The sequence below is a fragment of the Sceloporus occidentalis genome, unplaced genomic scaffold (assembly GCF_023333645.1).
Source record: "Sceloporus occidentalis isolate IW3139 unplaced genomic scaffold, rSceOcc1.0.p SCAF_87, whole genome shotgun sequence".
Classification (NCBI taxonomy): domain Eukaryota; kingdom Metazoa; phylum Chordata; class Lepidosauria; order Squamata; family Phrynosomatidae; genus Sceloporus; species Sceloporus occidentalis.
This window is the reverse complement of record NW_028317067.1, coordinates 3,198,124-3,225,183: the sequence shown is the minus strand read 5'-3', so window position 1 is coordinate 3,225,183 and position 27,060 is coordinate 3,198,124. Positions and strand designations below refer to the sequence as shown.

At 40.4% G+C, this 27,060-nt stretch overlaps 1 protein-coding gene across 1 annotated transcript; it reads left to right on the top strand.

Moving 5' to 3' along the window:
- Positions 1-4,957: 4,957 nt before the first annotated feature.
- On the top strand, positions 4,958-20,566 carry GOLGA1 (golgin A1). The gene is made up of 21 exons (XM_089496062.1): positions 4,958-5,092; positions 6,688-6,778; positions 7,812-7,886; positions 8,984-9,081; positions 9,846-9,878; positions 10,218-10,346; positions 10,862-11,031; positions 11,463-11,574; positions 12,621-12,746; positions 12,871-12,966; positions 13,893-13,988; positions 14,376-14,528; positions 15,143-15,238; positions 15,900-15,989; positions 16,209-16,311; positions 16,567-16,727; positions 17,121-17,273; positions 17,753-17,812; positions 18,801-18,971; positions 20,097-20,183; positions 20,486-20,566. Exons 1-21 carry the CDS (start codon positions 4,958-4,960, stop codon positions 20,564-20,566), a joined length of 2,316 nt encoding a protein of 771 aa, XP_089352188.1.
- Positions 20,567-27,060: the final 6,494 nt, after the last annotated feature.

Here is a 27,060-nt window from a genome sequence, read left to right as displayed (position 1 = left end):
GAGTTAATGACATTAAACAAGCTTAGAAAGTGATCTACGATGGCTTTTTTTTTTTCTTTGCTTAAACAGTGTTGCTGTAATGCCTTGATGTCTAAGCATTCATCAACACCGAGATCGGCAGCAGGGGCTCCCTTCCTGGGGCGTCAACGTCTGGCATACATTGTATGGCAACAGACGCCCATTTTAAAAGAGCTAAGGAGGTGATTAGTGGGTACACTAAATGGGAGAGGAGAAAATTACAGCTAAACACGAGCACCCCAAAAGTGTTAAAATAGCCTTGCTCACAAAGGGTACAAAAATAAACAGCCCGGTCATTAACGGGTTAAGTATTATGTGACGATCACTCATACATACACAGTAACATAAAAAAAAAACTTTAAACCCGGTTGATCTTGATATGTAGTTATATTATGTAACATAGTATATGGTGAGAGATTTGGATTAGATACAAATTTGGATTAGAAATTAAATCTAAGCAGAGGCAGAAGGTGGAGGACGCTGATCATTGGAATGCACTTACAGGAGAAAGATAAGGGAATATTATTTATATCCCCATAAAGCTTGCAATATAGGGAGAGCTCAGCATACCAGGCATCCTCCGCAGATTCTAAATCCCTGTACAGTGTTTATGTGCTGTGACCGTTAATAAGTCAAGAGGGGAGAGTTTAGGATGCGTGGGCATTTATGTAACACAAAGGACGACTGAATCTGTCCTTCATAATGTTACTTACAGCTGCAAGATTTCTTTTGCATTCATCGCATATTATGCCGAGCCAACTTGCTTGGCTTTTCAGAATGTATAATTAAAGTGAGAGGAAATGTTTCATTTCACCTACAAACCCCATGATTCAAGACATTTCTGATGAAACAGCAAATATACTTTATGGTTAAAGGGACAGTTTAATGTTCGGAACACCCAAATAAGGAAGAATTCATATTAAGGTACTCTGTGGGTACTTAAATATGCATTCTAGAATAATAAAACCTGACCTGAATCTGTATAGACCCCCACCCACAGCTGACCTTACTCTATACTATGTGGACACCCCTCCTAATTATTGAATTTAGATTTCAGCTTTATATATTGCTAACAGGTGTATCCATAGACAAACATTGGCAATAGAATGGGCCATACTTAAGCGCTGTCACTTTAAACGTGGCACTCTGTAGAATCACTCAATACAGAGCTCCAAACTGCCTCTAGACGCAACATCAGCACAAGCACTTTGTGTCAGGAGCTTCATAAAAATGGGTTTACATGGCCGAGCAGGTACACCGAATATCAGAAGATGGGTACACTGTGGTCATACAGGGATGGACATGGTCAGCAACAATACCCAGGTAGGCTGTCGCGTTTAAACAATGCTCAGTTGTTACTAAGGGGGCCAAAGTGTGCCAAGAAAATGTCCCCCCACACCATTACACCACAACCACCAGCCTGAACAAGGCAGGATGGATCCATGCTTTCATGTTGTTTACGCCAAAGTCTGACTCTGCCATCTGAATGCCGCAGCTGGAATCGAGACTCATCAGACCAGGCAACTTTCTTCCAGTCTTCCATTGTCCAATTTTGGTCAGCCTGCGCGAATTGGTCTTCTGTTGCTGTAGCCCATCTGCTTCAAGGTTCGGAGCGGTCACAGTGAGTCCTGGGGTGAGTGTTCGGTGTCGCTGAATGCCTCGTGATTGATGCATTTCAGCGGCACCATTGAACGCTTTTAAAACGGGCGTCCACCGCAACAGTGTATGGTGAATGTTGACACTCCAGGCATTATAGCAACACTGTTTAAGCGAAGAAATTACCGTTTTTCTGTGACGTGCCTGATCCGCCAATGGACGTTAAGGGGTTAAATTTATGTGCTGTCCCCTTCCATATGCATTTGCCCCTTTCCCCAGCTAATTTCTGCACATGTGTGGAAAGTGTGCCTATTTGTATCAATAGGAGTGCTTTCTTGCCAGTGATAGGCTGCTCCTTACACTAACCAATGAGGTGGGGGAAACCACATCTTTACATTTCACATACAAGCTGTGGTCCCCATTGTGTACGTTAATGAGGGGCTTGCCTGCAGTGTACAGTCAATGCTGAGCCATTAGGGAAGGCGGCTGGCTAACTTCCTACTTAAAAAAACCTGCAAATGCTTTCCAAATGTGCTTCACGAGAACACATAATAGGCAGAAATAATCAAATGATGAAAAGGGGGATCATGCACTGTGCTGCCAACCAACTCGAGTGATCAGATCACCCACACTCCGTGCCAAGTATCGCCCTACACAGTTACTGATACGATACACTTCCGCCAGCCACTTCCTACTTACTGCGCGCATGCCCAGAACACCTGACACGTATGCTCTGCCAATGAAGAATCGCACGAAACGGCATGTGACCCACTCCTTCTCCTACCAATCACCGGCTGCCTCAACTTACCCTGGCGCTGCTGTGACGTCACCGGCCACATCCACCGGACAGCCGGCGATTACGGAGAGAGGCCGGGGTTATCAAAACATTTCCGAGGGGGGAAGTTGACAGGGACCGGCACCAGCAGGTACAAACCGGACCTCCCGTTCCCAAGCTGGCTACCGTACTTTATGTTTTTGTGCGTTAACAGCTCTTCTTTCCTTAACTGTTTAAGTGTTAACCGTTAAAGCGGAAATCTCTAAGTTAGCTTTCCTTTTCGTTGCTTCCTCTTCCCTTCATCACAAGCCCCCGTTTCCGGGCCAGACTCCTGCCTCAGGCTGTGTGACAGCCGTCGCCCTGCAGTGTCAGCTGGCCTCAGTGCTCCAGTGTGTTTATCATGATTGTGTTTATACATGCGCAGCCCTATAGGTGGTAATGGCATATAAGTATATGAGGCCTATAGTATACACGGTGTAGCGTAACCTCCTCAGCGCCTCTTTCTTTTCTCTGTCTAATCACTTGCCCGCCATGACACTTGTCCCCAGTTATTAAGATACCTTTGCATTTATTGATGAATTCCAATGCATTCCGTATCATCTTCCTCTCTGCCCCTTTGTGGCTACAGCTGTTGCCTCCACGACCCCGCATGACATTTACCCCGTATTGTGTGACATTTTAATGCGTTGTTGTGTTTGTCCCCCTGTATGGCACTCGGAGACCTTTAAACGTATCTGCCCCGCTTGTGTCACTAAATCCGTTGTGTCCGCAGGTGGAAGTCTTATGATGTTTTCTTCTGATCCGCATAGGAAAGCCGGATGTGTCGTGTCTTTATTCTGCAGATCGGGCTCAGATATTTAAACTGTGCAAAGAAAGGGTTAATGACAGCCTGGCTCAGTCATACACCGCTGTCGCTTGTTCATAAAGAGTGGATTTGCCTATTAAAACATAATCTAGAGCGTGGATAATCCTGTCCCTTCCATTGTGATTATTTGCCCTAAAATCGGGACACATGGATGGGTGGGAGTATAGCTAGAAACGAGCAGAAGAAGACTGTCTAAAGAATTTGGTTCCGCTAGAAAAATCACGTCTGTAAAAAGAATCTGTAATGGTAGATAAACGGAACAGCCTCCCGGCAGAAGTGGTAGACACTAATACAGCGAGGGAATTTAAACATGTATGGGAAAGGCTCATGGCTATCCTAAATCCAATACAAGACCAAGGACTGATTAAGGTCTGAGTCTTTACGGCAGGGATAGTGAGAATAGATGGCTGAATGATTCTCATCTGCTGTCAAATTCAGTTTCTATTAACTAGGCGCCGCTCGCATATTAAGGTGCTCTTACTGCTTTAGGGGTCATAAATAGGGACAAAAGACCCCAATAAAGCTGTTACGTAATGTGGCTTTAATACAGGAAAATAACGAATTCTTTCTCTTTTCGGTGGCACGTAGTAACAGCGAGTTCAGAATATTAGATGACTGGCATCACGCAGGTTAACCCCGGGAATGGATGCTGTTTCTGTGTGCTGCTGCTGTGGGAACCTTGCGATAGTTCCACGTTCCTGTTATGTTGGATCATTTGACACTTTGTATTTTGCAATCATAACATCTCATATACATTTTAAAAACCAAAACGTCCCGCTGTTCTGCATTTTGGTTGATTCCGCTCCGCAAGCGTTTTATTCCAGCATCGTGTGTCCTGGCTAGCATATGTCTTATTGCTAATACTTTGTTTTTCCTCTAAATGTGCAGAAATATACAATATTTATCCAGCTACACAAAAAACATTTATACACAGCCTTGAAGTGTAATGTTATTGCAAGTACTGAACCCCCAGCATTGATAGGAAGACACTAATAATTTTTGTACATTATAATATTTCTAATTATTTTCATATTCATTGTTATATAATATACACACACACAGAGAGACAAAGAGGTATTAGTAATAGCTGGTGTTCTAGAAACCCCTTTTCTGGTTAATGAAACCTTAAATGCCTGAATATGATATACATGGAATAGTCCACTGTGATGCCTAAAGCAGGGGAGTACCTGCCGCAATATTTAAGCATCAGGGAAGGAGATAATGCATTTTCGATGTATGCAAAACAAACTAAATACACAAATTTTTATGTTTTTCTCTTCAATTTAAAGGTCTCAGAAAAAGCATCCACTTGATATAGAAACCTGCACGTATAATTAGACAATCTCAAGGCATAGTCACAAGTGTCTTTTTCCTGTTTGCATTAAATGCCATTGTTAATGTTTGTAATACGATATGTTGACATTTGCAACCAAACTTATACTGTAACTGGTCATTTTGTTAAATATTTACAAATTGTGTTTTGTAAAATAGCTTCTTGTTACTTAATTCCTAAACATATATATTATATATATAATAGTTGTATTTTATTTTGTGAGTTATGTTAAAATGTTTTGTTTTGATGGCATGTGCTTCTTCCCAGGTGCATTATGGAACCAAAGTAATTCAGCTTAGTGAATATATCTTCCTGCAACCACAAATCGTTCTCCTCTTATCTGAGAAGGGGGGGCTAGTTAGGGGAAGCCATGTTTACCAAGCTTAAAAAGAAGATTGCAGAGGAGGCAGCCGTTGCCCCTAGGCCTGGGGGTGCTGCCCGAATTCCCCGCACCATCAGCAAGGAGTCCATCACATCCGCAGGAGCTGACTCGGGCGATGATTTTGTGAGTACCGTACAGCGAGAGCACCGTCACCTGTGATTCAGTTGTGTCCAACCACCATTACAACAAGGGATATAATAATGGAGTTTCACGGTCTATAAACCAGAGCGGTTGCAGATAAGACTACCATATATTCCGGCGTATAAGACGACTTTTTAACCCCAGAAAATCTTAAAAGTCGGGGGTCGTCTTATACGCCGGGTACTAACCGAGTACCGAATACTTACCCAGCCGGAGAGTCCCACGAAGCCACAAATCTCTAGGGGAGGGGCGAGTGGAGAAGCCACCACCCCTGGGCCGGTCTTCAGGGCCACGCCGAGGTAGGTGCAAGATCGTGATTGGGGAGATCACGACCTCCCTCTAACTAGCCCGACATTAGGGAGCTCGAGGTCTGGCACTTCAGACCTCGGCTTCCCTGCTCCCTAATCACTACGCGCCGGCTATTGATGCTGAGCGAGGTGATGATGTCATGTCCGGGCGCTCGGCATCAATTGCCGGGCGTAGTGATGAGGGAGCAGTAAACAGAGGTCTGACATGACAGACCTCGCGCTCCCACAACTGGGTGGAAGAAAGAAGATAGAAGATGAGAAAGGGGTGTGAGTGCAGTGTATGTATGTTGGTGTGAGATGGTCAGTGTGTTTGTGTGTTTGTAAGCTGGTGTGTATATATATATACATACATGTGCGTGTATATATACGGTATATACGTGTGTGTATATATATATATATATATATATATATACACACGTGTGTGTGTGTAAAGGCAGGGGTGTGTGGTGAGGGCAGTGCATAAATGTGTATGTATTGACAGGCGTATGTGTAGATATATATATGTGTGTGTGTGTGTGTGTGTGTGTGTGTAAGGGCAGTGTATGTATGTATATGTCTGTATAACAACCAGCCAATCACCGGTAAGGTACATCGCTTGCCGTGACTGGCTGGTTGTTGTAGGCTGGGTAGAGCAGTAGTCTTATACGGCGAGTATAGTCCAAACTCTATATTTGAACTGGAAAAGTTGGGGGTCGTCTTATACAAAAAAAATGTTGTTAGGGCTTATCTTGTAAAAGAGTCACAGGAGCCGTGCTGTAGGCAGTTCTACCTCTGTCATTTTGAAGATCCCAACTTTAATGAGCCTGTAATGCAGAATGCAGGAATAGTACAATCCACAATTTCACAAAAGAATAAATGGGAAAATTGCATTACAGCCGCATGATTTTATATTTTCTCGTATTATTGGTAATATGTGTGCCCTTTTTCCTCCTTCTATGTCCTCCATCTCTGCTGATTTTTTTATGACACTTTTTAAGAATGAAGTTAAAGGAAATCCCACCTTAGTTTTTTTTATGACTCAAAAAGTGTCCTTTAAAAAAAAAAAAAATTCTGTACATTTGGCCTATTTGTGTGTTCTAGTTATATTGTCCTTCTCCAGTCTATTGGACACACAATAAAGAATAGATTGTCTCGGTCTTAATCCACCAGAGGGACCATCTGACTTAAAAACAAAAAACAAAGTCTGCCCCGTAAAGCACCCGGTTCTCTGCCTGTTCTGCTTGTTTTATCCCACTTCTTTTAAAGTTCTGCATTAATTTGGTTTCATAGGCCTCAGATGGCAGCAGCTCACGGGAAGACCTGTCCTCCCAAATCTCCCGAAGGAATGACCAGATCCGCAGGTTGGAAGCCAAGTTATCAGGTATTCCAGGGAGCGTCGATTGTAAGACCTTATGGATCATTTTGCCACGTGCTTATACCACTGTCCTGCCAAATGTTTTATCATCGCTTATATACCCGGATATTCTTCTTCTATCTGACTTCAGATTGTGCTAATATAGTAATGAAATTATTTAGTGGCGTGTTGCTCACTGCTTTAGCCAAAATGTGAATTATGGTTTGTTTTTAAGTCTTTTCCACCCCACACTGTAACTTGCCACTATTTTCATTGATTTCAGCCTAAAGGTTGATACTCTTCAAACTAAAGCATCAGTTTGCAGGTGAGGCTGACGGCTTGCTGACTGCACTGTGTGTTATGAAGAGCCAATTCACAGAGGGTTATCCTGCAAAAAGGGCCGTGTTGGACTTGAATAAAGTATAAATCAGTTCAAGAACTCTTGGTTAGTTAACTACGTACTGTACAGCACCAGCCGAGCTCTTCTTGGAGGAGAAACTCACTGGGATTGACCCATCATAATGACACCAGGCAGTTGACAGAGCATCAAACTCACACTTTCTGCCCCCCCCAATGATTTAAATAAACATAGAGCCAAAGATCCTGTGTTGGTTGCCTACATTGCCACTATTCTCCTGTTTAGATCATAGGTCCAGAGTTTATGGCTCTGCATGTAGTTCGTAATCTAGCGCTAATCAAAGTAATATAACTAAAAGTCTTATGTGTTTTTTAAGGATGTGGCTTTTAAGGACTGATTGGTTGCCACAAATTTAGATGACCCTTTCACCTGATCAGTTTCATAATTGTGAAGTGCACACACCACCAGCCGGCCCAGTATTGTCTCCCCTATGTACCCGTTTCCTTTGTTTCATGTTTAGCCATGTAGTGGTACCTCCCAAAAAAAAGTAAAATATAGAAATTTTGGTGGAAACTTCCCTGTCCTTCTCCCACTCATGTTTTTTTTTTATTTTTTTTTTGTGTGTTTTTTTTTTTTATGTTGTCACCTTTCCCGTTTTGTCCTCTCCTTATTCTTTCACACTGTTGGTCTTCACCTGCAAAGATTATGCAGAACAGGTCCGTGCACTGCAGAGGATGAAAGACAAGCTTGAGGTTGCTTTAGAAAAACACCAAGATTGTACGTATTTATTAAACCCTTTGTTCAGTTCTTTCCTGTCTCTATCATCTTTTATTTTTGATACAAATATAAATGTAATACTTCCCTTCAACCGGTTTCCTTTATTTTAAAGGAAAATATTTCTTAGAACAAGCACCTGTTACAGCGGAGAACCCACCATTTTTGTATTACTAGCATCATATTAAAAATAAGTTTTCAAAAATATTGTTTTAATATAAGTTTTCTAGTTTTTATATATTGTTTTCAGGAAACTGCATATTGGCCATGTGTATATGTTTTAGCTGTTATCAATCTTAGTGTATAGATTGAAACATACCCACCTTAAGATAACTTGTTTATATCTCTACACTATCAAAGTTTTTTCTCTTTTATTTTATATATATATATATTGTAACCGGTTTACACCAGCGCCCCCCAGTAGACTGTGATCTTTGCCCAATAGACAGACATCCTAAATAATAGAATGGCTTAGTCTTAATCACTCTGCCATACACGCCAACGAAAGTATATAGAGGAGCAGGGAAAGTCCCCCAAAATATCTTGTGACTGACAACAATGGCGGTCTGCAGATAAGGAACGTTTATTGGAACAATAGGAGATAGAACCCGATGTTTGTCAATGGTGAAATACATTACTGTATACAGTGCTGGGGCTTATTACTGTATGCCCTGCATTTTATATTCAAAAATATTTTCTATCTTACATCAGTTTGGGATTTTCCTTGCTTTTTTGTTTTATAAGATGCTTAAAGAGACAATTATTCCTATTAATACAATATTGGATCACCTCCTACAGTTACCCATAGAACATTCTAGCTCTATACATATATACTTTGTATTCTGTGACCCCACCAATATAATTATAGAGGCCCCTTACTACCATAGAAAGGAGTTTTCAGGTAAGTATATATTTTTTATTTTTACATTAACCTTAATTTCTTTGGCAGATCATATAGATGGAAATATGACCCTTAAATCAACTTTTAACCAATCATTTTCTAATCAACATTTAGCACTGCTACGAATGGATAATAGCTGTGTCCTTTTAAAAAGAAAAACATAAACATCCAAGAAAATAATAATTTGCTCTTGTCGCAGCTTCCATGAGGAAATTACAAGAGCAGAATGAAGTTTATCAAGCAAGCCGGGCAAAAATGGCCAAAGATTTAGCGCTGGCGCTTGAAAAGAAGGATCAGGTGAGCTGCGGGTTTTTAAGGGGACTCTGCTCTCATAAAGAGCTAATATGGCAACATGACCATAACCCTGATCACTAAGTATATCTGATAATATGATTGTTATGGTTGGTTTCATTTTAGGTACACAAAAGGTAATAAAAATCAACCAAACCATAAAAAGAATCATATTATCAGATATATTTACATATATATCTAAATGTATTTATGTGTGTGTGTATATATATATATATATATATATATATATATATATATATGTGTATGTGTATATATATATATACTGGAACAGATCATGATTAGTTTAGGTTACTTTCTGTAGTCCAAGTGTTTTTATAGACCGTGCCTGCGATCTTTGTTCCATTCAACATCTAAAGACTGAAGAGGTTTCTCTACTTCTCTTTGAAACGAGTTACGGCTGTGTAAGAAATGTAAATAGCCGTGATATTATCAGAATGCGGTTACGTAGACAGGATTCACTGCCTGGTTGCCTCCTCTGTGAGAACAGATTAAAGGATTGCTTCAGACTCGCTGACATACAGAATATTCAGATCCTTTTTGCATTATCGTGTCTTTTGTTTCTTAGAGAAAAAAATATCCAAAGTTAATTGTACGCAGCCGCATATTTATTAAGAAAAGTGCCGTTCTATAATTTGTGAAAATAAATATTTTGCAAGTAAATGTTATTGTGTGTAATAATCAAACTGCTATACCGTGTTTTATTTGCGTGAGTAAATGTATGGTCTTTGCTGTTGCTTCCTCCCCTTTAGGAATGGATGGAAAAACTTGCAGATCTTGAAGAGGTAAATAAATGACTGCAGACATGGCGCTATACGGAACGCACTTATATGATAACAACCCAATGCAGTTAGGGGGTCTATAAAAGATCTACAGTTATTTTGAGACATCCAGGGGCATTTAGTTTCAGCTGTTCGGTATCATATTCCCAGCATGTGATTAGCGGCAGATAAAATGTTTTGGACTATATTTATCTCCATAAAAGTTAAGCGGTTTAGGGAACTGAAATCTGTTGGCTCGGTTAATATGAGTTCTGTAGTTGGTTGCAGCAGTTTGAGGTTCAGTAGAGAAACTAGTGCCTGGTTGTAGATTTGGGTAACTTTTTGTTTCTTTATGATCCATAGGAGAAGAAGCAGCTTTCTGATCAGGTGATCACCATGAAAAAGCAGAGTATTTCCTTGTTCCAGAAGAGAGAAGACCTTGATGAGCTAGAAGTTTTTCAACAGCAGGAGATGGCAAAAATCAAACACATGGTTAGCGGATTTGTACTATATATCCTACCTGGTACAGAGTAGCTGTAGGGAAATTATCCACAAGAGAATCTAGGGAAGCTCCATGGGTCTTAGTAAGCATTTTTTGATAAAGACGCCATCATATTCCACAGAGCTGTACAATGGGTAGACCGGACATAACAAGTAGTATATAACATAACTGTTTGGCTTACAGAAACCAGATGTAAGGAGGGAACTGCTCAAAAAAATTACAATCTAGAGGGGTATCTAAACCTACAACAAGTTTAATAAGTAACGCAGCAGGATGGCAGCCTTCATATGCAGCACGCCAGCAAAATTATTTTATTGTAACAAAATATAATACATAGTTTATATAGATTATGTTTTATTGATTTCTGTAGCACCATCATACACCGCGGTTCTATACTATGTATAAACAGGTTTAATTTGGACTTACAGAAGTCCTTCCAGGTCAGGAGGGCCCTACACAAACAATCTTACAATCCATAATAATTATTGAACTGTTGAATTTTCAGCTGCTACAAAAAGAAGAACTGCTGAGCAAAACAGAAAAGGATTTGGAATCGCAAAAGGAGGAGGCACAAAAATCTCAGGCTGAACTTCAGGACCTCAGACAGTTATTGCAAAAGCTGAAAGACGATGCCGAGAACCTGCGAGACGAGAACTCCCAGTTTGCCCAGCAGAGGTTGGTCGCTAGAACCAGGAGAAAATCTTTGCTACGATGTGTCTTTTAAAAGCAAATATGACACTTTCCAATATTCTAAATGTTAAAGATAATTCTACTTATTAAATGTATGTACGGCAGTTTGCAGGTCTGTGTGATTATTCCACCCCTTTGGTGGAAGAGGTGGTATTTTTATGCTCGTATTGGACAAACCTAACTAGATTAATGTTCAGTAGCAATGAGAAATAACGTCTATAAATGATTCTTTTAATGTACGTTTTTCAAGTGTAAAATTCAAGTAAAAGCTTGCTGTTTAGATTACAGTAGATTTGTGCTGGATATATAACATATGTAATCATGAAGTAATGGGATTATTTCATGTGGATCATTTGAAGAGTATGTTTTGGGATCCGGATCCACTAACTGTCTCTCGCTTCTGCTTGTACCTACAGAACAGAGCTCCTTAACAATCACGAAGGAGCTGTGAATAAAATAACAGAGCTGGAGAACAGACAGCAAGAGCTTCAAGACTTTATCCAGCAACTCTCCCTAGACTTGGAAAAGGTGAGTTACTGGTGAGCTTCTTCTGAATATCCAGAGCAGGTCCTAATAATAATATATGTTCCCTCAACTCACAGCATAAGGTTAAGCTGCAGTACTTGTTAGCAAGGCCTAGTTAGCAAGGCCTAGTCTTCTTCTAATCGCCAGTGGTTTGGATTGTAGTAGTTTCTAGAAGATGCTGCTGGACACCTGGCTTTTAAGCTTAAGGAGCCATATTGGAATTTGGCAGCAGGTGACCCCATTGCTTAGTGGTGTATTGGGGAGATCTGTGCTGCCATTAGCAAAGCTTTGTCTTCTCCTGCTCCTTGGGAGTCTTGCGCACTACGACAGTGTTGTGATTCTCTGGAGTCTCTGTGACGGTCAAGCAGGAAACTAATCGGGAGAAAATGTGTGTTGATAGAATGAAAAGTGAGCACCTACCCATTGGAGGTATTTTCTTAAACTGTTTTATAAGGTCTTCTGTTTCAATTATACAACTCTGTATCATTTTTTCATCTGTTTCCCAGGCTCAGTCTGCATCTTCTACGTGTGAAAAGAGACTGAGTGCGGTACAAGCGGACTACGAAGCTCTTAAACTGCATCACGAAAAGGTTATTTCCACTTTAATGGCGTTTCATAGCTCTTCATAAAGATGTACTCTCATGCCTGTCTTAAATGGCTGCAGCCCTGACCAGCTGCCTCCTTTTAGTTTTAGTGTCTTGGTAAGCTTTAAATGTGTAAATTGGTCTCATTGGCCAACATCTGACAGCCTCATTCAGAAGAAAACTCCAGCGTCTGGAACATGCTTGGTCCCTGGAGGGTTCTATACAAATCTTTGGCAAGTTTCTCCAAATCTCTGCTCCTTAGCAAAGTTGAAATAAGTGGGGAATTTCTGGGTTTGTAAAATAGCCATACACGCAGGTCCAGCGCGTCAGACCAAGTTCCTCTACTTGAAGAGTTTTGCAGCTGATGTGTAAAGGTGTAGAACTTCTAGTGTCGTCATGCTAAATGATTGTGTTATTTTTGCATTTGGCTCTAATTTGTTGCTAACGTATTCTTTTATGTATCAGATGGCAGTGGTAGCCGAAGAAAAAGATGCCTCGATTAACAGACTGCAGGAGAGGGTCGGATCACTCGAGAAGATGCTTGAAAGTTCCTTCTCTGGAGAGGAAGGACTGCATGAACTACTGAAAGAGGTAACCTGCGTTATGATGCTGCCTCTAGCTGGAGGTGACGAACAGGAACAACGGTATGCATTGTGAGAATGATTTATACACAGAAGCAATATATTCTACGTATATCCCCTTTTTATCTGTACAGAAGGATGCTTTGGAAGTAAGGCTAGGAGAGACTAGAAATCAGCTTCTGGAATCCAGAACCCTGCAGGCCGATGCAGTCCGGCAGCTGGAGAGTCAGGTGAGTGAGTGAGTGAGTGAGTGTCCGCGTGTTGCGTTTGGGGATGTAAGGGCTTCGGCCTCATTACTGCAAACATCTATATACAGAAACTTTTTGTCTTTTTTCATTTCCACAGTCGCATACAAAAGCACTTTGCTTATACTTTACTTACTCCCACTGAATAACTCTTAATAAGACAAATCATCTGTAGCACGGGTGGGTTTGTCCACAAAAAATTGGCTCTTGAATATCGTGGTCCATGGCTGGCTACCCCTGCCCCAAAGTTGCTCAAAGAGCCATTATTTAAAGCAAAATTTGGTTTGCTAACCACCGTCCTTGGTGTAGGAATATAAGAAAATACATTTTAGTCGAAATCAGGCCGATTCCGTTTGCATTTCCATGAAGGTAACCAAACTGAAGAGTGATCTAGAAGAAATGCAGGATTTGTTGAAGCAGAAAGATGATGAATTCGCTCATTTCAAGGAAGACAGCTCTTCCCAGGTAAAATATTTTAATTCAGATGTGCTTGGTGTTAGCGATATTTGTAAAAACCCCAAACCATTATCCAAATATTACATCATGAAGCTACTAGTTGTTTTACTCAATGAGCATTAATGACAGATGGATCATGCAGGCAAATTTACAAGTTCACAGTAATCATTTCTGTTTAACATTCCGATGGGTGAGAAGTCAAGTTAAACTATTCTTAAATAGACACTAATTTGTCCATCCATTTTTGTACAAATTTGTTGAGACCTACAAATATTTTGTATTGTATTTCTTACTTTTTAGTACTGAAACCTTGTTTCCATGGGGGAAAAATGATCACAATTAGGAATTGGTGGTCCCCGCTGCCATTGGATATACATAATGAAGCTTTTTTTCTGTTTTATGTATGTGTATCTAGTTTGCCTGTGCATGCTAATGATGTTCTTGTTTTCATCCAGCTCACAGACTTGGAGAAGACCTTACAGTCCGTCAGGGATAATCTGCAAAGACGAGAGGAGGAACTGAAGCAGAGGGAAGAGCAGGTTCAATCTCTGGTAGGACCTGTGTATACTGGTTTCCTGTATGCCGACACTCACATGGGGTTATGAATTTTCTGCATGTACGCAGAGAGACTTGGATGTCCTCAGTATGTGACTTGATTTTGCCAACCTCATTACACCAGTAAATGTTTGTTTCCATGGATTATCGTTGCTGATAGATTAGTCTACAGATGCGGCTATATAGATAAGCCCCTTTTCATGGTACTGAGCAAAAGGGAATGGAGAGGATGGGCACCCATCCTGTTAATGTAAAAATGACCATTGATGTTTCCATAACCATTGATGTTTGTGACTGATCAGATTATTGCAATCGGTTTGACTTTGAAAGTCTCGTGCAAGCCAAAAAGATCTTAATTTTTTCTTTACCGGGCTATTTTCCAGCAATCGGAGATGGAGATGGAAAGTAACCGATTAACACAGCAGCAGCTAAGCGTCAGACAGCAATGTGCGGAGAAGGTGGAACGACTTGAGGCTCAGGTTTTGGCTCTGGAGGGGGCTCGAGACTTTGATAGGACAGCAGCGCAGCACAAGATAGTAAGTCTGACCCGGCGACCTTTCATTCATTAACTTAACATTTGACCACATTGAACGATGTTGCCAATACAGCTTCTGTACAAGTGTCTCTTCTATTTAGACTTTCCATATATAAATTATATTTTCTGTGCTCTTTCTAGAGCTGCTATCTTCATGCATCTTAATGACTTCATCTGCTGCCTTGTCCCAAGATATTTGTGACGTCACATTTATAAACGATCTTTAGCCTAGGAGGCTTTTGCAAATGATATATGATATGTTCCTCCGGCTAACAGTAGAATTTTAATACAATTTTCAACACGAGCTCATATGAAGTGAATTGTCATGAAATGACCTGGCTAAATTAGGTATCTCAATAACTTACTAAAGGTCACTTAAAAGATAACACTAGTGATAATTGGTTTTTATCAGTGTATTTTTTATGGCTTCATCTTAAATGTGGATGATAGATGAGAAAAACTCGGCCCATCCAGTCTCTGCTGTAAAGCCCATACCAGAGTTCTTCTAAGTCTACTTCTTTATTTATTTATAACTAAGGTGTAAAGCTTTCACCATGTATAACCTCCTTCACAGAGTTAGTGGGACGGGTTTTACGTTATCTGCTTTTTAATCAGAGTCACCTGGAACAAGAAAACGAAGCTCTAGCTGGAAGGAACACAGAGCTGGAAACTCTTCTGAAGAATCAGGAGGCTGAGCACGAGAAAATGAAGGTAACGATTTCTGTTTTATATATTCTCCATATTAAGGTACATGTGTTTGCTGGAGTGTCCCTTTAATCCCTATTTCCGTATTCTTTTCCTGTAGTCTTTTTAAAAAACTGTGGCGGGGGGGAAAGAAAATGTATCATTTCTTTTTTCTTTCTTTCTTATAAACTGTATAAACTTTGCATAGTTTTAAACCTTAGGATTCTTTGAGAAATGTATTTTTAAGAATAAAATGCTTAGTTCTTTGGACACTGTGAAATTAATAGTAGAAGACCATAGGGAAGAACCATTTAAAGTTGTTGTTCCACTAATTGCTCATTGGTATACTAAGCAAATAGACTTTAGATCTTTTATTTTTGCCTCTGATAGTTACAAGAAAACAGACTTTTAAAAGTTTTTTTTTTTTTCTGGCAACAGCCCATCAGTAACTGCATGTGGACTTGAAAAGTGTCCACAGCTAAAAATTATGAATGAGACAACATTTCCATGATTAAGGAATTATGTCATAGAGCTAAGAGCTTTAAACAGTACAAGGAATTGTTTGGTTACAGGAGGGTTTAATTCAGCAGAATGGTTGGAATGCAGCACACATGCAGGCTTGTTAAAGATTTTCTATATTCTGATTGCTCACGATATTTACCTTTTCTTGTTTAATTTGTTCTTGTAGGAGGAACTCGGCAGCAGGGAGACTGTCAGCGTGGAGATTGCAAAAGCCCTGGAGGAGATGCGGAAGCAAAAGGAAGAGCTTCAGCAGCAGGTGCTCCCGTTAGCTCCGTTTCCACCCTTCTCATTTTAACTTGTTGACGAATCAGCCGTATTCTAAAACCCCTCAGGCTCGTGTTGCTTTCCTCTGATTTCATGGGTAGTTAGCTTGAAAGAACCTTGCGGACCTTACCAAGGTCTAGATTAGTAGTAATGGGTCATCCTCACAGTATCCTGTATTTTATTATATTTAACGTCCTGGTTGTTTTGACAGGTGGCCAACCTAACAGCTGTTATTAATGAGAACACAACTTTACTTGTCCGGGCAAAAGAGGATCTTGAAGGAAAAGATAACGAATTGGTGATATTGAAAGCAGGTGAGGACTGTATTCATTTTTCTGTAATTACTGTGTCTAGATTGTAAATCGGAGAGAACTAACTTCATCATCATCCAGTATGGCTGCACATGCGATGGCATGTTAGCTAATGACTAGTATGTTGTACTCAATATAAGTTGGTTGTGTGGTAAAGGTCAAGGAATAGATTGGCTCGCTCCACACTTTTTCTAAGCATGTGTTTGCTTATACTCCTAAATGCTTGCCTTTTACATTCATTTTGGGGCTGTCTTGTAGATTATGACGCTCTTGTGTCAGAAAAACAACAGTTACAATCTGATCTGGAAGCTTACAAAACCAAAATGGCAGAGAGCGAGGAAACTGCTGCGAAGCAAGCAACAGATCTGAGCTTCCAGCTGCAGGGACAGAAGGAGGCCCTGCTGGCAAAGGAATCGCAGGTACGGCCTGCCAAAAAGCCGGGGGTCATCAGAACCATTGGTGTTCTATGAGGAATAATTAATAGACAATAGCATGTTTCATGTGCATAATTTAATATAATATTTTAATATTCATGCAATAAAACAAAAAATTCTTCCGAGAGGTAAGAGCTCAGACTTATATCATGAAACAGCAGATATGCTGAATAGTTCTGGTTGATATGTTATGCATCAAGGGAAATTCACAGGTATAAAATCTAGTGATGGTATAGTGTGTGTGCGTGCAATTACAATCCATACAAAACAAATTGAGCATACTACCGTATATATCTTAGTTCTATCATTTCCAAAGGCATCCCCGTACTAGATTCTTTTTGCAGCCCAAGCCCATTCATTCTCTCTCTCTTTCTCCAGGTGTCCTCGCTGCAGGAAGAGGTGTCTCTTCTGCACGACCGTCTGCACGGCTCGAATCAGCAGGAGCCCAACGGAGAGGTTACAGTCGGGGACATCGCCCAACTGCAGAGAGAGAACCGTGAAATGGAGCAGCAAATTGCAGAAAAGAATAAGGTGACAACTAAATAGTTAATGGAATATCGCGCTGAATTTTTCTGCCGATGACAAATACACGAGTGAAATATCCATATATTGAGAATTTTGATACTGCTTCTGCTCTGTAAACTTTTTGTAACGAGGACTGCCAGGCAAATGTTAGATATTTAGGTAAAAGGCTTATGGTGAGGGCCCTAGCGGTACAATGAATAAATAAATAAATATCCACTCTATTTTTATTAAAACACATAAAATAAAGTAGGAGGACTAGCTTTCCTTTTGTCCGTCTGCATTTCACACTTTTTCCCCTCTCTAGTCTAGTTGCTTAGGTGCGGGGTCTCGTGTTTTTGCACAATTTTTTAACTTTCTAATATTGATAGTTCAGCTGTAGATCAAACAGCAGCTGGTTTGTACATCATCACAAATTTTTAAGGATTAACGTGACAAGCAAAGAGTAAAAATGGTTTTATAAGTGTCCCCCCCTGCCCATTCCGCAGACTATAAAACAGCTCCAGCAGAGGATGGCAGAGCTAAAGAAGACGTTGCAAAAAGAATTGGTAAGTAATGTTATCATAAGCTTTACCATCGTTTTTTATGATTTAAACCTTTTGCCCTTTATCACATGCCGTGTAGTCATGACAGTAGTGGGCTTTAACCATTTATTAGAACATGGTGTGTCGCGTGCTTTTAAAGTCCCAGTGGGACTGCCTTTTACCCAAGCCTGTGGAAAGCACTTTTATTTCATATTTGTACCATTATATCATGTGATATGCACGGTAGATACATGTAAAACTAACGCCCTATCTGTACATGTAAAAAAAAAAATACACATAAATTGTCTGGGTATGCTAAAATATAAAAAGAGGAATAATGATTATTATGCAAAGTTGATATGCTGGAATGATAGGAAGTTTTGCAATGGCCTTTAAAACAAAAGTAAATCATTGATTGTTTGCTGTGAAACGTGATCATTATAGTTATATAAATGTTTATGTTTACGAAAAACTTCTTATCATTATCACAGAAATCTATAGCTTGCTATAATATCACCCAGTTGTAGTACACTAGAAAGGATGACTGCTCACAGCAACCCCATTGCATACAATCTGCTGTCCAGGAGACAGTCCTTATTTTTTTGGAACTGAATCCTGCTGTCATGGAGAACTAATCTGGTACCTGATAACAGGGAAACATAAAAGGTGTTGGTATCCTGTATATGTGTGAGTTCTGCAAATGGCACTCTGCGTGTAACTTAGGGGCGCCTGGATAGATTGCATCCCTCATGTCGGTCCAAAGTACATGTGCTGCCGGCTGACACGGCTCCAGCCGAAGCCTCTCCCAGGGGTTTCCCAACTGAACAACTCCTTATTGCTTGCAGCTTTTATAGAATTATTAATGCCCAACATATCTTTTGTTTGTTTTCACTTCCTGGTTCACACCATTAGTGAAAAATATTGTACATAAAAGAATGATCTGTACTTCATCATCGGCAGACAGTGCTGCTATCTGTTACGTGTTTGGTAACATTATGGTCTCTGTTTGTAGAAAATAAAACCAGAGCAGGAGGTGAATGAGATTAAGGATAAGCAGAACCCTGAACTAGCAGCTATCCAGCTCACCGTGACAAATAACTCTGACCTGAACGACTCACGGGAGATCAACTTTGAATACCTCAAACATGTGGTTTTGAAGTTTATGTCTGCTCGGGAAGCAGAGGTGAGAGGCGCTGGCTTGATTTGCTTAACGAAATAAATTAACAGATAAGACAATCTGACAGTCTTGTGAGAGTATAAAATATACAAAGGGATTATTTAAAACGGACATCCCAAACACCAGAAATGTGTGTGTGTGTGTGTGTGTATATATATATATATATATATATATATATATATATATATATATATATATATATATATATATATATATATATATAATTAGGGACGAATCGGTGGCTAGTGTATGAACGAGTATGCGTGATTAAGGGAATTAATGAGTGTCTGTGAATGATTGAGTATATGAATGAGTGAATGAATGTTTGTGAATGAGTGTGTGATAGCATGGATGTGTAAGTGAGGGGGGGCATGGGATAGGAAAGCTGTAAGTGATGTGCAGACCCCATACTGTTGGCAGCATCAATACACAAGGGGGGCAGCTAGCTAGGTTTCAGCATGTACTGGCTGCCTGTGCATGATAGGATTGTGATTGCTATATTAAATATATATGATTGCTAACAGCAATCACACTCCTATCATGCCTGGGCATGATAGGAGTGTGATTACTGTTAATCATATATATGTGTGTGTGTGTGTGTATGTGTGTGTATATATATATGTGTATATATATGTGTGTGTATATATATATATACTGAAGTTTTTTGTCCAATTTTGGTGTACTTTTTTTGTTTTTTTTTAAAGGTGGGGGGGTCATTTTTGGTTTTGGCCAAGTGAATGGTGAATTTTTAGTTTCGGTCTAGAATTTTTATTTCGGTGCATCTTTAATATAAATGTAAAATTTTTTATATATATATATATATATATATATATATATATATATATTACACACACACGTTTGGCTGTACAGCAGTCTAAACCCCTCCACTGCGGACCAAATTGTACAGTGCTGGGTGCAGCCCAATGCTGGACCGTAAGACTTTTTCTGTCCATACAGGAAAAAAAGCAAATGATGTACACAGATGGGCAAACACATGCTGCACCGTGCAGTGCCGATCTTCAGGGTCAGAGCAGGTGGACGACCTGATTCCTTTTAGGATTGAATTAACATTTCAAGGTCATGACCCATATATCACTCATTGAAACTGAACTGCTATACTTTCTGTTTCAGGCTTTTCACCTCATCAAAGCTGTTTCTGTGCTACTTAACTTTTCTGTGGAAGAGGAAAACCTTGTCAAGGAGACCTTAGAATACAAGGTAATAACTTTTTGCTCAAAGTTCATTTTGGAGTATAAATATTGGTTTAGGTTACACATAGGTATTTTATGCATTATACAGGGCCAACGCTGGAGGCACTTAGCAGTGTTGGCTCTTCATAATGAATAGTGAAATAAACCCCAGAGTTGGCCCTAAACAGTGTCTTTGCTTAATGATTGTATTAGTTTGAAAACCATGGACACATATTCTTTGACATGCCAAGCTAATAAACCACAATGTGATAGTGATACTGGAGATAAAATACAGAGTAAACATAACCTTTTTTATTATTTAAATTCTAGATGTCATGGTTTGGTTCCAAGCCAGCTCCAAAAGGTTCTATCCGGCCATCGATCTCCAAACCTAGAACCCTGTGGTCCTAAGGACACCTAGAGGAAAACGGATCTGTAAACTTGCCTCCTGGGTGACTGCACTTTCTATGAAATAAACACTAAGGGCTTGGGAGGCACTGATGATTCTAATCACTGTCCCTGCAGTGTTTTGTATAAGCCTTTACAAGCTTGTTTATTATCCGGGTATCTCGGGAGTGACTTTTTATTTTGGTTTGGAATCGCAAAGTTCGTTCTATCTTTGTGAATACGCTAAAACCTCGGTGTAGTAGAGACACGCGCATATGGAGATGTCCAAATGGTACATGCTTTTTCCTGAAACAAAACCCAGACAAGAGTTTGTGACTTTGACTCAAACATCTGCGGCTCTGTGTGATCACCGACGTTCTGCTAAACCTTAGGGCAGCAACGATGATAACGTCTATTTAAATTAAGTTGCTGCTACACTTGAAGATACTTAAGGCTTCCCAATACGCTTCTAAGGGCAAATGATGGGAATCAGACGCGATACTGTTGACTGCTCGACATGATTTAAGGTGTTATCTGGTACAGTGTAAATTACACTTTTGTATTATCCTTGTAAGACTTGCCATTCCGCTAATCTGTCTTTATACTGTGGTGCTGAAGTTAGGGGCTTATGAGGACATCTCATGGGCTTCCATCGGGGTAATTTATAGCTGGGAGCTCTCCAGCTTTGGCCAGGAGGCTCCGGTTATAGCACCTGACTTTCATACATTCGACTCGTCCTCTTAACCGCCATGTGGAGCTGTGGCTTCTCGCTTTGTCCAGGCGCTGACCAGTTCCACAGTTTCTTTACCCTGTCACTCCAAGGTTGTCTTTACCCCTCCTAGCATTAATTAAAGGTTGGAGAAAGAAACGTGGGGAGTTCCCAGATATGTTACTAGAGTTATGAAGTCCAAAACCCACTGGCTGTCCATACTGTTATAGTCTAGTAGTGAAGGAGAGAGCTGTGTCTCTGATGACCCAAATCGTTCCCGTTAACACTCCTGGTCCACATTGGTAGAGAACGAGAGCACCAGATAAGGGTGCAGAACCCAGCCCATCAGATTGTAAGAACATGGACCGCTTGTGGTCGCCCCTTTAAATATTTATTTGTACAATAACCCTTCCCTTTTGATTCAGTAGCCTTCTGGTTTTGGTTTGGAGGATCCCACTGCCGGTGATGGCACTTTGCTTTGTATTTGATGATGCTTCGTTAATATATATATATTTTTTTGTTCCTGAGGAGTCTTTGTTGTATTTGGTACTGTTTTTACCTCGGTTTGTTGAAGTCTTAAGGCTGATATAAATTATTATTTCAAAAGTTTGGATGTTGAGACATTTCTATGCTGATTACACTTCGGATTTCTGTGTTTTTCTTCCAAGTCTTCTAAAGCGGCCTGGAGACAAGAAGTACGGAAAGCACCAGGTTTCAGGAAGGCTCAGGAGCCCTTGGATCCCTGAAGGCTTTGTTTCCCTCAAAACAAATTTACAAACAGTTGGAGGTTGAATGTAATGCTGAGAAATCAGTCTCCTTTAAGAGATTCTTAACTTCTATTTGCCTATCTCTATCAATCGTTGCAAACCGCGCCGATCTACTTTTCTCTTAAAGTTAGCCACCTGTCGTATCCTCAAAATACCGTATTTGCTCGATTATAAGACGACCCCCAAAATCTGAATATTAACTTAGGAAAAAAAAGCCTGAATATAAGACGACCCTAAAGGAAAAAAGTTTTACCAGTAAATGTTAATTCGTCTAAACTATTTTTTTAAATAAAAGCTATGATTGAGAAAAATATTTTTGTTTTTATTTCCTTGTATTTTCCAACCTGTCCCCCAGTTACGCACATCTGCCCCCAGGCTTGCCACACCAATATGGCACTGTGGCCCATGATATGCCTTTTAACCCTCTATATGCCACTGTGCCCCATGGTATGCCTTTTGACCCTCTATGTGCCACTCTGCCTCCAGAAATGCCTTATACCCCTATATCCCATTCTGGCATTTAGGGGGTTAAAATGCATATTATGGGGCAGAGTGGCATTAAGGGAGTTAAAAGGCATTGTATAGAGCACTCTGCCTCCAGAAATGCCTTATATACCCCTATATGCCACTCTGGCATTTAGGGGGTTAAAAGGCATATTATGGGGCAGAGTGGCATATAGGGAGGTATAAGGCATTTCAGGAGGCAGAGTGCTCTATTAAATGCCCCCTTAACACCATTCTGCCTCCTGAAATGCCTTATACCTCCCTATAAGCCACTCTGCCCCATAATATTCCTTTTAACCCCCTAAGTGCCAGAGTGGCATATAGGGGTATAAGGCATTCCAGAAATGCCCTATGCCCCCATTTAAAACACACACACACACACACTTCCAATTTCCTGCTGTTTTGCCGAGGCAGCGGGTTGACGTCTCCTTCCGCTGCAGCTGGAAGGAGGTGGAGTTGGCAGCGGGGGTTTGTCTGCGTCCGTCGCGGATACCTTCCCCGGCTGTCAGAGACCGGTGCGGGGAACTCTGATCTCTGACATTTGGGGAAGGTATGCGCGACAGACGCAGACAACCCCCGCTGCCAACTCCACCTCCTTCCGGCTGCAGCGGACGTTGTCTACGCGGATCGCAGGAAGCACCGGTAAGTGTGTGTGTGTGGGGGGGAGACAGGAGGATCCAGGTCCCCTGCAGCGGTGCGGGGGATCTGGATCTTAGTCTCATAATCAGACCTCTATTTGAGGTCTGATTATAAGATGACCCCGATTACAAGACGAGGGGTATTTTTCAGAGCATTTGCTCTGAAAAAACCCTCATCTTATAATCGAGCAAATACGGTACTATAATTTTAAAGCACGCGTGCACAAAAATATCTACCGTGTTCTGAGCAAAAATCATTATTTGGTGACATATGATGGGCTTTCTTGTTAACACACAGAAGTTAGACTTTTTTAATACCCCTGCATCCTTTTTAGATTAAAAGCCCTTTACGGTTGCCATAAATCCGATGGATATCAGCCCAAAAAGATGCTCTTATACTATATCTGTCCTTTTAGGGAGTACGCGTTGAAAATGGAAAACATTACATCTGAAATGGCAAGTCTAAATCCCAGTGAATCGTGCTGACAGATATATAATATGAATATATATATACGGGTCATCTCCCCCTCACTCGTCACATTATCCCCGTCTCTCGGTAGTTGTGCAATACTTTGTGTGGAATCAGGATTTGCACCTTTTCTGTTATGTTGCTGACAATGTTGGTGATATGAAAGTGGCGTTATGACTTTAAATAAATATTTAAATATAAAATGTATTTTATGAAAATAACTTATTTTTTTGGCAGGATGTAGCTCCAAAATTACAAAAGGCTAACAAACACATTTAGCATTAAACAGTATTAATGTGTATCAGGACTGTACGAAAAAGGAAGGTCCTCGAGAGCCGTTCCTCTACAGCCTGATAACATCTCAGACGTCCTCGTGATACGGCTTGGATCGTCTAATTGTTTCCCTGGAAACCCTCTTGAGCCCTTCGTTTGTGGTAACGCGTGAAAAATACCCTACACGTTATTTAAAGTAACACTAGATGTGTTTTGGATGTGGTTCTGCTCTTTCGTGACACTCTCTTCTCAGTCTAATATGTAAATCAGATGCCACGGTTGAGAACTAATTTCCATATTGACCTACTTGTTGCATGATTATGGCCAAGAGCATCGATAACGTGCATCAGTTACAATTTTTTTTAGGAAAATGCACAATTACATTTTAAGTGAGCACTTCTCATGCAATCAGATTTCATTGTTCCATAACCTACCCCGCAGTCGTTCTTTACACCTCTATGACTATGAAACGAAATATCTTGTGATCTATGCATTTTCCAACAGAGTATGGATCAAATTCAACAGGTTTTCTCATTTTTGCATGGAAGGTGCTCATTAATATATATATATCTATATAATCTGTATGCAAGTGAAACTTCTAGAATGTAGCATAGTTGGATTTTAAAAAAAGCATCATTTGATGGCCAAAGGATGGTAAGCTTTTTTTTTAAAATATATCTGATTGAAGACGGATGTTTGGAAATGGATATTACTCAATACAACTTGGTAAAGAAGGACTTAAACTCTTAAGACTTTGGTTAATATAAGTACTGCAATAATTTTTCCCATGAGCGTATAATAGGATCTCTTCTGGAAATGCAGTTTATTCAATCTATTTTTGGAGTGCTAGTTTTTAACCACTTGAATCTGGGTCAGCATGCGCGGTGATCATTCTCACTGCACACCTCAGGGATGCAATCTGATAACCTATTTAACGGCACAGATCTGAGATGTTATACTCTCGTTCCGTAGTGACGTTGAGGAGTTGTAATAGTTACAGATTCGGCACACCTCGTAGCTGTATGTAAAGCGGAGCTTCCCTCCGCGGACAGACAAATACATCGCTAATGACTTTCAAATTGCCTTTTGCTACAAAACCAGTGTTTTTCAACCCCAGGTATATCTCTTATTGTATAAAACCAAATGCACAGAGAAAGTATGTGTTTTATGTTGTGGGGAGACTGGCGGGTTCCTCAAACTAAAACTCTAAACCTTTATTTTATTTCTGAATCTGTATATATGACTATTGACCTGATGCACACTCTGTAAAAATTCTGCTCATTGCTTTCTCTTAATCTCCCCAAAATCCATATGCATATAGGCCCTGGATGCTGTATATAGTAGAGTAGTTGGCTTATTTGTGGCAGAATAATGAATAAATAACACCGCTGCTTTGGTTTCACTTGTAACGTGTTTTCATTTTGAGTTCTGGAAGCTCCGTCCCTGCGCAGAGAACTGCCCTCCGTAGCTTTTACCCTCACTAAAATCCTGCGTTAAAACTACCTTTATTTACGTTGTTTTTCCAACCAGCATTGTGTTTGGAATATATTTTGGTTTGAAGAAAAAAAAAGGACTTATTCTACTAAATGGAAACAGACCAGGGGCAAAAGGTGGCAGAACTATCACAGCAATTTATCTTTGTCTTTTTTTTCCACCCATCACTTACTAAGGGGGCCAGAAACCAAATAAGTTGTACTAAAGTAGGACAGTGGCTTAGTAAAAGCAGGTAAATACAAGTTAAGATGACAACTCCCAACAAGGTGGGTTATCTTTTTTTTTTGGGGGGGGGGGGGTAAGCCCTACCTTGTGAGCATACAGACATACTGGGTTTTATCTCATAAGTGTCTTTCTTTAAAGGGAGTGATGCAGCCCCAGCAGCAATGAAGGGAGGGGGACACAAAAAGTCACTTGGGAGAAGCTGCAGTAAAGGTGCATTACCTTGCTCTGCTTCTGCCTGCTTGGTGAATACATCACATGCAAAAACTACCACAAGAGGACAAAGGTTTAAAATTATCGGGAAATATTACTTTACTGAGAGGTTAGCGGATGCATGAAATAGTCTTCCAGCAGAAGTGGTAGATTAATATACAGTGAAGGAGGTTAGACATGCATGAGACAGACATAAGGCTAGCCTACATCTAACAGGGACAAGGAAAAGTATTCAGATCGGGCAATCTGCCAACACGTTCTATGTCCCTATGGAAGCACCTCTGCAGCGGAGAACCCTCCAAACTGACCCATTTCTCCGGCATCAGCCGCATTCTTGGGGCAAGATGACCGTTCACTTACTCCTGACAAAGCTTTAAAAGCCACGACACAAGTACCAGGAAGCAGACATGATTATCCTCCTCCGTGGTCACCCTGACCTTAGAATGGTACAGATAAAAATAATGCCTCATTTTTACTAACTTAACTTTTAAGAGGACAATTCAGGCCAAAAAGGGTATTGGCTCTGGGATTGGGGTGGCAGCTATGAGGCTCCTGGACAAGACCCAGACTAGAAGGAGCTCTTTTGTAAGAGAAGGCAAATGCCATAAACACAACAAATACAGCTCAGGTGCCTTGAGGTTGTTGGATTCCCAGCCCGGGCTAGTCACCAACAAATGGAATCTGCACATGGATGAGGTCTCAGAGGTCTCATTATACATGACATTTTTACCATTTTCAGCTAAACAAAAAAACATTTGCCACATGTGATCCAAGAGATTTATTGATGTAGCAGGCACTTTTACAGGTAACCCTTCACCCTTTCGGCCCGTGTCACATTTGACTGGATAAGGTATCCATACTCTGAATATCCTACAGCGGAGCTGCCCGACGCGGACAACTGGGCTGCAGTCCATGCCAACGGACAATCGACAGCAACGTTCTCTATGAATTAATAATCCCCAAATTCTACCCCCCCAATCCAATTTAGCAACATTGCATGTTTACTAATGTAACACAGAAGGTGTCTATGGTAGTATAAAAGTAATATCTTGTCCAATAAACCCATTTTTGTATAATGAATTGCCTACACGGAAAAAAAATATTTGATTGTTACCCCACAGGTTGATTTAAAACACACACACAAAATAACATGATGGCCGAGGAGAAACATGCAATGCTGCTTCAGAAGGTAAAAAATAAAAAGTCTCAAACAATGATGCCAAGATAAA

Bases quoted from the DNA above. Each gene is read 5' to 3' on its own strand.
- GOLGA1 (XM_089496062.1), top strand. From the start codon at position 4,958: ATGTTTACCAAGCTTAAAAAGAAGATTGCAGAGGAGGCAGCCGTTGCC. The intron at 9,082-9,845 runs GTGAGCTGCGGG...CCTCCCCTTTAG, and splicing joins CGCTTGAAAAGAAGGATCAG to GAATGGATGGAAAAACTTGC. The intron at 10,347-10,861 runs GTTAGCGGATTT...TTGAATTTTCAG, and splicing joins TGGCAAAAATCAAACACATG to CTGCTACAAAAAGAAGAACT.